This window comes from Staurois parvus, unplaced genomic scaffold (genome assembly GCF_062004578.1).
Source record: "Staurois parvus isolate SC_StPar_1 unplaced genomic scaffold, SC_StPar_1.0 ptg000048l, whole genome shotgun sequence".
Lineage (NCBI taxonomy): Eukaryota > Metazoa > Chordata > Amphibia > Anura > Ranidae > Staurois > Staurois parvus.
The window spans coordinates 2,177,159-2,191,361 of NW_028317844.1; the positions used below are offsets into that span (position 1 = coordinate 2,177,159).

Below are 14,203 nucleotides of genomic sequence, written 5' to 3' on the forward strand. Positions count from 1 at the left end.
ACCGCTAAAAGTATATTACTAAGTAAACAGGCGCATATCAACATTTCAAAAATTGATCTGACCTAAAAGGGTTAACCTTGCTAAGACTGAAATAAGTTTTTGTGTAATCATAAATGTAAGTTTAAAAAGGGACAATAAAGAGATTTATTAGTTTAATTAAATCGATTTTATGTTTTGCAGAAGCCAGCAAACATCCTTGTAATGGGGGAAGGTCCTGAGAGAGGAAGAGTCAAAATAGGTAAAAAAAAAAAAAAAAGGCATAAATGCTTTTCTAAATGTTTTTCTAATACATGAATATGTATCATCAGAAGTAAACAGCTGCTTATTTTAACGATACATTTTAAAGAACCAGTGAAACTAAAACTAAATATTTCACACTGAAGAGCAATTAAAACATTCCTAAATTTGTACATAAAAAGACTCATGCCTACATAAAAATGAGATCTTTAAAGTGGTTTTAAAGTCTAGGTGTTTTTACCTTAATGCATTCCCTGAGTTAAGGTAAAAAAAACATCCCACTACTCCTGTCCAAACACTTTCCTGATCCTTTCATGATCCAGCAATGTCCCTGCTGGCAGCCCGGCTCTACTCCCTTCCTGGATTCACAGGCTACACTGAGTGCAGTGGGAGCCATAGACTCCCACTGCTGTCAGTCAACTCTTGTAAGGCAGGAGCAGGGATCATGGGCAAGCTTTGCGGTGTGTGTCTATGGATGTGCACAGCCCAGCCCGGGAACATGCTAGAACGGGTGCCCCATAGCACAAGGCTTGCTTTGGAGACACAGATAAAAAGGAGCAGAGAGTGCCGACAGGGGACCACCAAAGAAGAGATAAGGGACTGCCCTGTGCAATATTGTTGCACAAAACAGGTAAGTATATCATGTTTTTTAATTTTTATTTTTAAAAAATTACTTTATTATCACTTTAATATTTGTTACCTTGCTGTATATGTTCAGTAAACAAATTATGTAACTATTTTATTACTACACATACCATATTGTAATGTAATGTTATTAAACATTATCTTTCCATTTGAATCCATAAATGCTGCAATTTCCTAAAAATGGTAAACAAATACATTTTACCGCAAAATTATAACAAATCTCTCTTCTTGATTATGTAATGGCTCACTGCTGTTGACAGCAGTATGTGTTAAAATATTGTTGTTGATTTATAATAAGGAATATAAGGAGGCTGTTCATCTATGTTCAATTAGTGAATATTACTAAAGAATATCCTTCAAATATGATTGATTATTCAGAGTGAACATGGCTTAAATTTTTTTTCTTACTAGCATACTCTTTGCTAGGTGAACAACATCTATTCTTTTAGGAATTCAGCCCTTCTGAGTCACATTTTGGTCATCCCCTAAAATGATATTTTAATTCTTGGTGAGTTAAGCAGTCCTGGGTGGAAGGAAAGAAAATTGCTTTATTCCCCCAGCAACACAGTCAATGTTGATGGGGGAATCCCTCCTGCAGGGCTATTTGTGTTCTGCTGGTGGGGAGCCTTCCCTGCCAGAAGAACACAATAATCACTGCTGGCAGCTACAGCTATTGGTGGTGGTGGCGGCATGAAAATAGTCAGATAGGCTGGTTGTACTAAAGTCGATTGATAGATCGACTTAAGTACAACCAGCCTGACCATAGATGGATCGAATATTCGCCTATCCCTGCTGAACCAGTTGAGATTAGATCCATCTATGGCCAACTTTACTCTCTCCTCCACTTTTGAAGGAATGGGGTCACTGCAGCTGTTCACTCTACAGCATTGTGATTTTTCAGGTGATTATAAGGCAGCCTGACCCTCCCATTCAAAAATCCATTTGAGAAAGGCCATAAACAAACAGTAATTTCTTCAGAACAGGAAAAAAGTTTGATAAAGCCCTTTATGCTAACCGAAGGGAATTTTTTTCCTCAACAAACTAACTTTACATTAAAAGAGGCCAATTCACAACATGCCTGCAGCTGAAATGCACAGGAATGCGATGTGCATTCCTGTGCGATTTACATGCGGTTCTGTGCAGTTGCACCACACCAAAAGTAAACACCCTGCAAACTTTTGTACCATGTGATCCGGTGCAGGAAAGCGCAGCTGTTTGCGTCCTGCGTTTGGGGTGTCATTAACTTTTTTTTCACAACTGCTGCATATCGCAAATGTACTGTGGGCATGGTGTGAACCGGTCCTTATTCAGATGAATTACTGGTCAGGAAGGCATCACCCCTTGCCATACCATTGTCACAAACATGAGTTCTGATAACATCTTGAAAATGTAATATATTATTCCTTGTTATTAAAACAGATTTGTTATAAAGAAACTTATATATTTACATATTTATAAACTTAAATATTTGTGTGTTTGATCTTCCTAATTTTCAACAAACCTAACAACAATATTTCACACAGTAATTATTTTCTTTTTAAAGCACTGTACTCGATGTATAGTGGCAAGAAAACAATATGTGAACATCCTTTTGAATTTACTGGTTTTCTGCAGTAATTTGCCATAAAATATGATCTGATCCTCATTTAGGTCATAATAGACAAATACAATGTGCTTAAACACAGAACTTTTCTATAATAACATGATAAAAAAATAATGTTCTTTAGCAAGAAACATACATTTATGTTGTAAAGCGCTGCATAAACGGTTGGCGCTATATAAATCCTGTATAATAATAATATTTCCACATTAATAATTATGCTACCAAAATTAGTTTGTAAATTGCCTCCATGTTTACTCCTGTTTCTCCTTGTTGGAGGTTGTCATTTTGCTGATGCCCAGAGCTCCTGAGCAGCAGGGTGGATAAAAATCAATGATTTTTAAAAAAAAATGTAAAAAAATCTGATTTTTTTTTATTTAAATTGGATTTTTTTAAATAAAATGCTTTTTGAGGAAAATATATTACCATCCAAAGGTTATTCCATCATGAAATAAAGATTCGTTTTTTAATTATGTAGAATAAGGCTGTATATGTTTAATTTTTTTGGTAAATAAATGCCATTAATCCATTCACAATGTCATGCTCTTCCAGAGGTTTTTGTAAGATTATTGGGCAGTTTCTCTGCCTACAAGATATTATCACAGATGCTTGGTTTACTTTTGCAGTTGTCAAAACTGAATTTGACTCAGCGGAGATCACGTGCCTCTTCTTCACAGCAAAAATGTTATAACATGAACAGAGTTAAGAAAAAGACCTTAATCCTAACTTCTACAAGCCTATGAATACAGAATCAACCCCTTCAGTGCTAAGTTTCAAGAAATTCAGTGAATAGAATAGAAACAATATTTTTCTGATTGTTTGGAATGGAATAGATCTGCAAAAGAAGAAAGTGAAACTAAGTGTGCGGAGGAAGGGGCTGACAGTCTTAAGTTTCTTAAAATATATATATTTTGTTTAGCCAAATTAGTTAACAAACATGGATGTTTGTTTAAGCAAATAACAAATGCTGGAATGTTATTGTTTCAGTTGAATAAATCTATTTAAATTGTTATTATTAAGGTAATGATTATTTTTCTCCTTCCTAAATACAACAGAAAAGTTGTCCAAATATGAATGATTAACCTATTAAACTGGGGATAAAAAAACTAATATGAAAAAGTTGTTATTCTAAAAATCTTCATCTACTTGCATATTAAAGTTATACCAGCAAGAATTAGTCTTTATGTAGAAAACTATGATTTAAATCAAGCCTTACTGACTAGTGATTTAAATTGTGATTTAAATCAGTTTGATTTAAATCAAATCCACCCTGCTGAGCAGCAACAAATATTTAGGTTGACAGCAAATCTGCCACTAGTGACCCTGATTTTCAGCACAGTGCCAAAAAATAGAGCAACTGAGCATGTGCAGACCAGAGTGAGACAGTGTGTTACTGGATTTCAAACAGTATAGTTACCTATCTTTAATGCTATACCTGCAAAGGGGACCAGCCTTAAGTGATCTAGCAAGACTTAATTTTCTGAGTAACGTTCCACTTTAAAGTGGAGTTCCATGTGCAAAAAAAAAAAAGTCAGCAGCCACAAAGCGCTGCTCTTTGTGAATGGCACCTGTAGTCTTCTGGGACTTGTCACGTGTCCCAGAAGACTACGGGGAGGGAGGGGGGGGACTACAATTTTTGCCTCCGATCGCAGCAAAAGTGGGAGCGGGTACCTGTCAAATTCACAAATTCAGGTACCCATTTGCCCCCCCCCCCCGCTGCCAATTTTTAATGGGGTGCCAATCCTTAATGGGGAGCGGGGGACAAAAGCTTGAAGCGGAACTTCCCATTTTGGGTAGAGCTCCGCTTTAAGCTGATAACATAAACACAGTTCTAATGCACCCAATCTCTTATAAGATATTATATTAGGCCTAGTACACACACATGAGAAAATCAGATTACCTATCATTCAATTTTCTACAAACGTGCATATCATGATGTAGTCAGAAAATTTTAAGCTGACAAAGTCAAACATAGCTACGTACTAGCGTAGTAGAAGAGGAAGTATAGAGTTGTAGTATGTTTCTGATCAAGCACATTTTTTTTCTCTTTGATTATTTCAGTACGATTACTGTACACATTAAATGATAATCGAACGTTATGTTCATATTGCATAAAAATTTTCTAGCTTGTACCCTTGGTTTGCTGCCGTCTGAAAAGTCAGAATTGGCTGTGGCAAGCACTATACTAAAGATCAGATAATTGGCTGATCATGCCTCATATGGAAATGTTCGTAAAATTTTCTTAAACATGCAATTTCAGTATTTTCAGATCTGCAGTTTTTATTGAAATATCTTATGATTTGACCATGAAGGTACATCAGGCACTTCCTGTGCTGAGGTGACAAGGCTCTGTCCCGGTCTCCTTATTGTGCTCCTGTGTTGTCAGTCTATCGCGTCTGTTTTACTCTACCCTTCAAGGAGCAGTTTAAATAACCATTATGAAGCTATAGCTCGCTGTTGTCACCATCAGGAAACCCACGATGAGAATTGCTATGCAGCTATCGCTGAAGGGCATGCATGTAGACAAGTGGCTGCAAAGAGACTTATGGATATTAACAGCAGTGAGATGTGAAAAATGATGATTAAAAAAAGCTACAAGTACATATTTTATTTAAAAGAAAATACAAATATTTATGATAACCAGTGCTTTAGCAAATAACATTTATAATGCAATCTGTAAATAGCATTAGCCCAGCAGTTTTTGTTTTTCTGAGCCCCTACTGTGACATAGTTTTATTTTCTCTTGATCTTGAAAGTAGATCCATTATTTTTCACTCCCTTTAACAGGCCAAGCTGTTCAACACAAATGTCCATTACAGGGTTTGATACAAGCCTAATACACTGTTGAGACTTATTTACAATAATCAACTTTCTTGAAGACTAAGGTTACTTAAAAAAAGAAATGAAAAAAAAAAACACACTAAGAACAGGGGATATTACTTACCTTGATGTGACCATGTGCTGCTGTGTCCTCATTTAGCAGAAATCTTCCTCCTCTTATGCCCCCCTAACTCTGCCACACATCTTCTATGAATGAAGCAGGATCTATGAATGGAGGGGGTGGACCTTTCAATCATCCACCCATCCTCTATTCAAAGATACTGTCTCATTCATAGAAGTTGAAGTATGGCTTCTATGAATGAAGGAGCTATCAGACAAAGTGTGGGCCGGGGGGGGGGGGGGCTCCCTCAACTGGGTGGCCAAGCAGTGCCTATCTTGGAGACTTAGTTAACTTTATTCCTGTGAAGAAATAGATAGTTATAAATGCGGATCAAAAACCGGCGGACCTTCAGGCAAGCCCACCAGATATGATATGCTGTGCCTGCTTGACCACACCCTCTAAAACAGAGAAGATAGGCCCATGGTACCCAAGGACCCACCTGGCTGGGACCAAATACCACCTCAGCAACACTTTTTATAATTGGCTTCAATTAGGAATGTAATAATTATTAATGCGATGGTCTTCTGGGCCAATTTATGCCATTCCGCAGCATCATAGGTCTCACCCATATCCTGTTCCCACATTTCCATATATGGTAATTTAGTATTAATGGAAGACAGGATACTATACAGCTTGGAAATGTAACCAGATTGCTTATAAATATACTTACACTAATACTCCATAGACGTAGTCGTGAAGAGGTCTAATACTTTTTTCAGGAAGTGATAATAATGTGATATTTGAGGTTTCTGTGGGTGGCATTCCATCCCTTATTGGACCTCCATGAAAAGTGGAGTGCGAGAATTGGGGTGAAGTTTGAGTTCTCTAGTAGGGGGCATAAATTGCATGAGCCGATTGCAATTTATGTTTCAGGGTTAGTCTGTCCCTCAGACCAAGGCAAAAAGAAAGTGTGGACAGAGAATTGGGGGCTGATCTTTGGTCTGTAGCCATGACGAGCGGCTGATCAGTCTCGTAGGTAATATAGATGATTCCAACTGAATCCAGAACGGGCAGCTATATCGGGTATGAAATGCGATCAATGAAGCCAACTGAGCAGCCTGAAAATATTTGACTAGAGCGGGAACCCCTAACCCAACCATTATTCTGAGAGAGAACATGGTGCAGCTATTCACCCAAGGCCTATTGTCCCCCATATGTATGCCATAATTTTTGTTGGAATTTCTTTAAGTTGGACACATTAAGGGAAACCAGAAGTGTTCTGAATAAATACAACAACTTCAGTAGGACATTTATTTTGAGCGAGTGCTGCCTTCCAAACCAGGATGGAAGGTTTGTAGCCCATCTCTGTAGGTCATCAGACAGTGTTTTATATAGTGGTGGGTAATTTAACTGATACAGGTTTTGGAGGTTTGGAGATAAGTGGATACCTAGATACGGGAGAGCAGCCATCTGCCACAGGAATTGAAAGGTATTCTGAAGGGCCTAGACCATATGGTGTTCTAAGGAGATGTTCAGTGCCTGTGATTTTTTTGTGATTTACTTTCAGCCATGAGATGAATGAGAAAAGTCGCAAGTCAGAGTAAAGATTAGGGATGGACGTGGTTGGGGAGGAGAGACTCAATAGAATTTCATCTGCAAATAAAGCACATTTGTGGATGCATTCACCATAGGGTCTTCCTCGTACGGCAGGATTACAGCAGAATTTGATAGCCAAGGGTTCCAATGCTAATATGAACAGTATCGGGGACAAAGGGCATCCCTGATGGGTTTTCTGGCAGTTCAATATATGAGGGAAGCTATAGCCCTTTGCTAGGAGGTTGGCTGTGGGGAGAAGCTTACCTCTTTTTTCATCAAGATATCTGCTAACAAGTTGTATCTGCTCCATACCCACTATGGATCTCCTTCTGCAATTTTCTAAATTGGATGACTCCTTGGCTGAGTCTTGGAGGACTGTACCTTGATCCTGGCTGGAGAAATTGCTAGGTTGGCCTGTAACATTGCTCTGGGCACAGGGGTGGACTGACCATTCGAGTACTCGGACACTGTCCGAGGGCCCGGGGTCAGTAGGGGGCCCCATAAAATGCCCCTGGTACCTTTTTTATAGGCTTTTTGGATGTGTTTTGAGTGTAGGCAAGGATACAGGGGCCCCATGATCCCCAATCACCCGGGGGGCCCCATGAGTTGTCAGTCCACCCCTGTTTGGGCACAGGATTCTGCTTGGGTGATCACCTTGGCATGTATTACACCACATTCAGTTAAGCATTGAGTGCTGTACAAGTTGAGGCCCATGGTTTACCAGCCTGTGGAACCCTGTCTCTGAAGATCCCTTTGGGAATATGCCCAAACCAACAATGGTGAAGCCAAGATGGGGCTTGTTCCTAACATCCTGCTCTGATTGATGAAGACATCTGCTATGGTAAGTTTGGGCTTATTGCCCTTATTAATCCCAGGGCCATGGCCAACCAGCATGTGGAGCTGAAGACCTCTTTGGGAATATGCCCATCAAGGATGGTGAAGCCAGAATGGGGCTTGTACCTAACATCCTGCTCTTATTGATGAAGACATCTGCTGTAGTAAGTTTGGGTTTATTACCCTTAGTGATCCCAGTGTGCTGTGGGCTTATAGCAAAGTACAGGCTGTGAACCTTTGTCGCAACTATGGCTCCAGAGTGCCAGCTGTTTAAATTTGGCACCCTTTTTCAGCCTCATGTGTTGCATGTGTCTATCATATCATCTGAGCAACCTTGGTCTCCCTGACCTTACTGTGCATGCACAGTGACATTTTTCTGCCTCTTGGTGTGCTCTTCAATTGGCAATACTGCTCACTGCTCGCATAGTACAGCACAGTTATTCTTGGGCATTTCCTGGGTCCTAAATACCTACAGTGCATGACACAGAAGGCATCACCCTCTCTTTTCTGCATTAATAAAGGTTGTGCATACCCCCCTGGGGCACTACACAAGGCAAGTTTAGTTCTTTGAAAATATAGATCAAGGAAACACTGGGGGTAAGAGTATTTTCCTGCCCCAGAAAAAAAGGTTTGCACTCCCACAAGAAGGCTTTTGGTTCCTGAGGCTAGAAAGATTTCCACCCTCAGGCCTCAAGCTGTAAGTCTAAACTTGTATCATACTTCTGTTGGAAAGTGTGGACCTCTAAAACCTGCTAAGTCAGGGACCAAGCCCTCTTTCCAGTGAAGCTACTCTCCTTCCTGGCCTTCTGGTTCCAAGAGTGTTCAGATGTTTAGTCCAGAGTGTCATATCCAGGATTTTCGAACTAGAGTTTCAGACCCAACACTTCCCAGATTTATACTCTTGAATTTGCCATCTTCCCTGCAAAGACAGCAGACCTATACATTGTTATCATTAACTTCACTCATAGAGGATAATTACCCTCATTCCAGGCAATGATTGATTCAAGGTTTTCCACTTAAGCCTATTTAATGTTTCCAAGGCAAATGGAGACACTCGCCCCATTGTGGAAGACCATCATCTGGTCCCTAATAGTTCCAAATGCTCCACATGGAATCTGCCGTGGCAATCATTGCCTTCCTTCTACTAATGTGCTTATTTGCATATACCCATCACCATCTTTCAATATCATCAATGCTATCTTGTTTTGTTGTGGGCACACAACATTACCAATTTGTTGCCCTTCTCGTTGGCCTGTCCATGGCACCTCGGGTCTTCATCACATTTGGGCCTACCTCTTCCTTGCTCTTTGAGAATCCAAGTTGTGGGATACCTGGATGATTACCTATTAAAGGACCAGTCCACCCAAACCCTATCAGTCAGTGACAGTTCAGACTCTGCAGACGTCATTTCTGGACCCAACTCACAGGATGGAGAACCTGATCCTGATGTTGGACATGGCCCTGTCCAGGATACTCCTGCCTCAGTACAAATTCCTGTCCCTCCACTCACATGCTCAGACCCTTCAATCCTAGAGCCAGTTCTCAATTTGTGCCTGCATGAAGGTTCTGGGTCTGATGGTAGGCTCCTTCAAGGCAATACCTTACACAGAGTTTCACACCAGATCACTTTAACTCAACATTCTGGCTGCATGGGACAAACCGACTTGGTCTGTAGACTGCTCTATGCATCTGACCTGCAAGGCCAGATTCTCCCTGATGTGGTATAGTTCCAACCTGGCTCAGGAGTCAGAAAAAAAACACATTGTCTCAAATCTGTGGAAAGTTCTCATTCTGAATGCCAGCCTGTTGGGATTGAGAGGAGTCCTGGATGTCCTCTTGGTGCAGGAGACATGGTTGTCAGAGGAAGCTTTCTATCCACATCTTGAAACTCAGGGCAATTTGCTTTTCCCTTCAATGCTGGACTTCTCAGCTGGGAAGTCAAAATCCAGTGAGACAATGCCATCGTAGTGGCTTGCATTAACAATAAAGGTGATTTCAAAACTTGTATTGATCAATAAGAACCAGATGTGATTCTGACTTCAGCAGAACTGCATGTTACAGCTCTGTCTCCTGTCCGTATCCCAGGCATTGCAATTGGCCAGCAAACTTCATTCCTGGTCAGCAGCTGCATCCTGGGAAATGTTTACACCCAGAGGTGTTCCAAGTCCTTTGCTATGAGTGGGGACACTGGACATGGATCTTCTGATATCCACATTCAACAACAAACTGGACAGGTTTGTTACCAGGTCCAGGGACCCTTGGGCCTTCACAGTGGATGCTATGGTAAATCCATGGGATCATTTCAACCTGATCTATGCCTCTACGACTCCTCCCTTGTCTGGATCAAGTTGGATGGCATTCCAGTGATCCTCATTGCACTGCACTGGTCCTGAAGAATTGGATTCCTTGCAGACTCTCTGTGGGCTCTTCCAGATTATCCAGACCTTCTGTCCCAGATGCCAATTCACCATCCTGCTTTTTTGGTCTCTGATTTTAATGGCTTGGCTCTTGAAGCCCAGGGCCTGAGGGACAGGGGCCTATTGGATTTGGTCACTCTTATATTCCTAAAGGCTCGGAAGTCAACTTCTGACAAAGTCTATCATCGAAATTCAATCCTATAAAATACTTTTTGGGATGCTCCCTTTCTCTCTCATTTCTTAGCCAAGGACTTTGTGACTTCTGTCAAGTCTTTCTGCACTATTTGTTACATGGGTCTGTTAGCATTTGTTTGCTGTGTTTCCCACCCCTCAGTTGAACTGGTCTTGGATGCTTTATGGTTAGCACTACAAACAATTTCTGTGTGCTTTGCTGTGAGACTAAGAAAATAAGATTGGTCTTGCCTGTAAAATTAATTTTTGTAGTACAGTATAGGACACGTGTCCTTCTGCTCTGATCCTTGTGATCTCCCTACTGCTTGTCCAACCATGCAGCTCTGAAGAAAAGGATTATGTAATGAAAGCTGATTGGCAGCATTCCTCTCTGCCAGCAGTTGTGCCGGTGGCATTGTTCAGAACAACAAAGAGAAGGGTCAGCACAGATCACAGCAACAAATAAAAATGGCATTCTCATCCATTGTGCTGTGATCCACTAAGAAGTTCATTTTATAGCGTTTGCTACTGTAAGTGTCGGGAAGGTTTACTAACAGTCAGCATGGGCTGTGTGATCCTTTTGCTGACTCACACAGTCCTACAAGGTGTATGGTTGTTTACTATTGTAAGTGAGAGGAAGGTTTATTGGCAGCTAGTAGATGAATCACAAAGATCTTTAGTGCTTGCTGCTAGCAACCTTTCTCCGCTCATACAGTAGTAAGTGGGTAGTCAGTGCTGGCAGGGCCATGTGAACCAGCAGATGGATAACACAGCTCCGCAGTGCTTACTGATCTGTGTTCCAGGTGCTAGATATGTAAAAAACTACCAGAAAATAGTGCACTGTGAAGAATAAAGGGTGATAAACAGTGCCTTGCAAAAGTATTCACTTATTTGGTATTTTTCTTGTTTTGTTGCATTACAGCCTGGAAGGAAAATGGATTTTTGGGACTTTTAAGGTTCAAAATATTTTCTATTGTGACACAAACAATCAAGACAAAAACAGAAATCTTGAGTAAGTATCCACCCTCTTTGCTATGAAACCCCCAAATAAGATGTGAGCAAACCATTAACTTCATAAGTCCCATAATTACAGGATTACATAATGTCAACCTGTGTGCAATCAAAGTGTCACATGATGTCAGTATATATACAATACACCTGTTCTGAAAGGCCCCTAAGTCTGCAGCACCGTTAAGCAAGCAACATGTAGACCAAGGAGCTCTCCAAATTGGTCAGAGAAAAGTTCTGGAGCAATATAGATCAGAGTTGGGGTATAAAAAAATCCCAAACTTTGAACATCACACTGAGCACTATTAAGGATTATCTAAACCCAAGAATGAGAATTGATAGTATTGCAGCTTAGTGGTTCTTAGCTGTGGTAGTGGCATTACTTGTCTTTGTCCATGCTTTTTTTCCTCTATTTTAACCTGGCAATCCTGCCTTTAACTCACTTCCGGTCCTAGGGTGACAGCTGTACTGAGTAGTGTTGTCTCGTTTGGATAGGAAGTGTGTTAGGACTACATAACATTAACAGGACTATATAACATCTCCCTGTGTTCCCCATAACAGGGGCTGGTGTTTTGTTGCCCACAGAGATGGCAACAAGGATGTCAACAACTAATAACTGTCAACTGTATCAGCTTACAAGACTTCTGGGTGGATGGACAGCTATTTGTTTTTCACTTGTATTTTACCTTGGCACGTACTGAAACACTGGTCAGGATTGATGGCACTGAATACAAGGCAATACAAGAATTCCTATTTCAGTCAGCCAGTTGAGACTGGGACTGAGGTTCACCTTCCTGCAAGACAATGACCTTAAACATACTGCTAAAGCTATGCCCGATTGGTTTAGAGGGGAACATGGGAATAGCCTAGTCAAAACTCAGACCTCAATCCAATTGAGAATCTGTGAAATTACTTCAAGATTGCTGTACACCAACACTACTTATCTCATTTGAGGTGTTGCAGACTCAGGGGCTTTTAAGAACAGATGTATTGCATTTATACTGACATCATGGGACACTTGATTGCACGCAGGCAGGCCGTACATAAATCATTAATTATGGGACTTCTATTAGTTGTTAGTTTGACGTCATCTATTTTAGGGGTTTCTTATTCAACTGGGTAAGTACTTATGCACACTCAAATTTTCAGCTTTTTTGTCCTAATTATTGTTTGTGTCACAATAGAAAACATTTTGCACATTAACGGGGCGGACTGACAACTCATGGGTCCCCCGGGCAATAGGGGATCATGGGGCCCCTGTGTCCTTGCCCAAACTCAAAAAAGCCTATGAAAAAGGTACCAGGGGCATCTCATGGGGCCCCCTACTGACCCCGGGCCCTCGGGCAGTGCCCGAGTTTCCAAATGATCAGTCCGCCCCTGCACCTTAAATAGTAGGCATGTTGAGAACATCACAAGCCCCAAAACACAAGCAAGCAATGTTGCCATTAAAGAGGACTAAGCCTTGTTTACTAGGTTACCTTCACACTGAGGAGGTTTTGAAGCGTTTCTGCATTAAAAAAAAGCACCTGAAAAGCTCAAGAAAAATTCTTCCCTATGTTTGTCTGTTTATGTCTATGTATGTTTTCACACTGAGGCGTTGTGCTTCCGTTGCGGTGTAAAAACTCCTGTTTGCAGCATCTTTGGAGCATGCATTTGTTCAGTTAAATAAAACCACCCTAAAAACATCTCTTCCCATTGAAATCAATGGAAAGTGCCTGAAAAGCGCCTGAAAAACGCCTCTGAGAAGTGTTTTTGGTGGTTTTTAATTCACGTGTCCTATAAAAAAAAATGCTCAAAAAGCACAGCAAAAATGCGGAAATACCGCATATGCATTTTTTTGCCATGTTTTTGCGGCGGATCAGTGTGAAAGTAGCTTTAGAGCTCAGAGAATGTTTCCTAGATTACCTTTATTCTTCATCAGCCAGTTTTCACCATTTTTTGTAAGGCTGTGCTTTAATAAACAAGCCTTAGCTCTCTTTAGGCCTCATGCAGGGAGGACGTTTTGCAAACTCTCCTAGGAGTCTTTCTTCTTTGCAGTGGCAATTTGGCAGAAAAAAAGCCTGACATTTGTAAGAAAAAAAGACTAACATTTGTAAAAGTGTCAAGCTTTTTTACAAGCTTTTAGGCATGTTTACAGGCTTCAAGAGCTTGGGCATTAAATTCAATTAGTTGGCCAGGATAATAATTTATTCTGGCTATTACAATGAATAAATCCTCAAGTGCTAAACGCACCTAGCGTTTAGGCGCATTTAAACGCATTTAGGTGCTTTTAGCAGCGTCAGGAGTTTTTTTCTGCCAACACTCTTCTGATCCTGGATGCACTGGCAGGGGGGTTTTACTAGCAATGTTGATACTTGTGTTTTTTTCTACTTTAGCTGACCTGGGCTAAAATAAATGACTCTTGTACGCAGCACTGTTGTACTGTACTATAGTTTACTACTAAACCGACTACTATTTGTTAAAATAAGTTCCTTCTGCTGCTTTTCCCATTTCCTTTTTTGGATAGTGAAACAGCACTGGCAGGGTAAGAATTAGGGATCATTTACACGGGTGTCACCTTCTGAAGAGCAATTCTCAGTGAATCGCTTTTCGGAGTGCATTTGACAGTGAGTGAGTGTTATATCACCTTTGCACTGTCTGTTTTAACCCCTTGAAACCCACACCACCATGTGACGATTGTGTCATGACCTCATTCAGTTGAATAAGTCATGTTTTGCAGGTGGTACTGCCCAAGGAATGTGACGGGGAATACATTTGGTCTATGTACACCTCTGTTGCCTTTGCAGCTTAAGGGGGAGTGGCTGGTAAGTGTAA

The 14,203-nt window shown here is 40.7% G+C and overlaps 1 protein-coding gene across 2 annotated transcripts in view; it reads left to right on the forward strand.

Moving 5' to 3' along the window:
* The window catches only part of CDK19 (cyclin dependent kinase 19), a 287,493-nt gene that overhangs the window by 202,798 nt on the left and 70,492 nt on the right, over positions 1-14,203 (forward strand). For both annotated transcript variants that reach the window (XM_089664589.1, XM_089664595.1), the window contains one exon: positions 181-238. In XM_089664589.1, the coding sequence (XP_089520715.1) occupies positions 181-238 (58 nt within the window). The remainder of the gene's footprint in view (positions 1-180; positions 239-14,203) is intronic.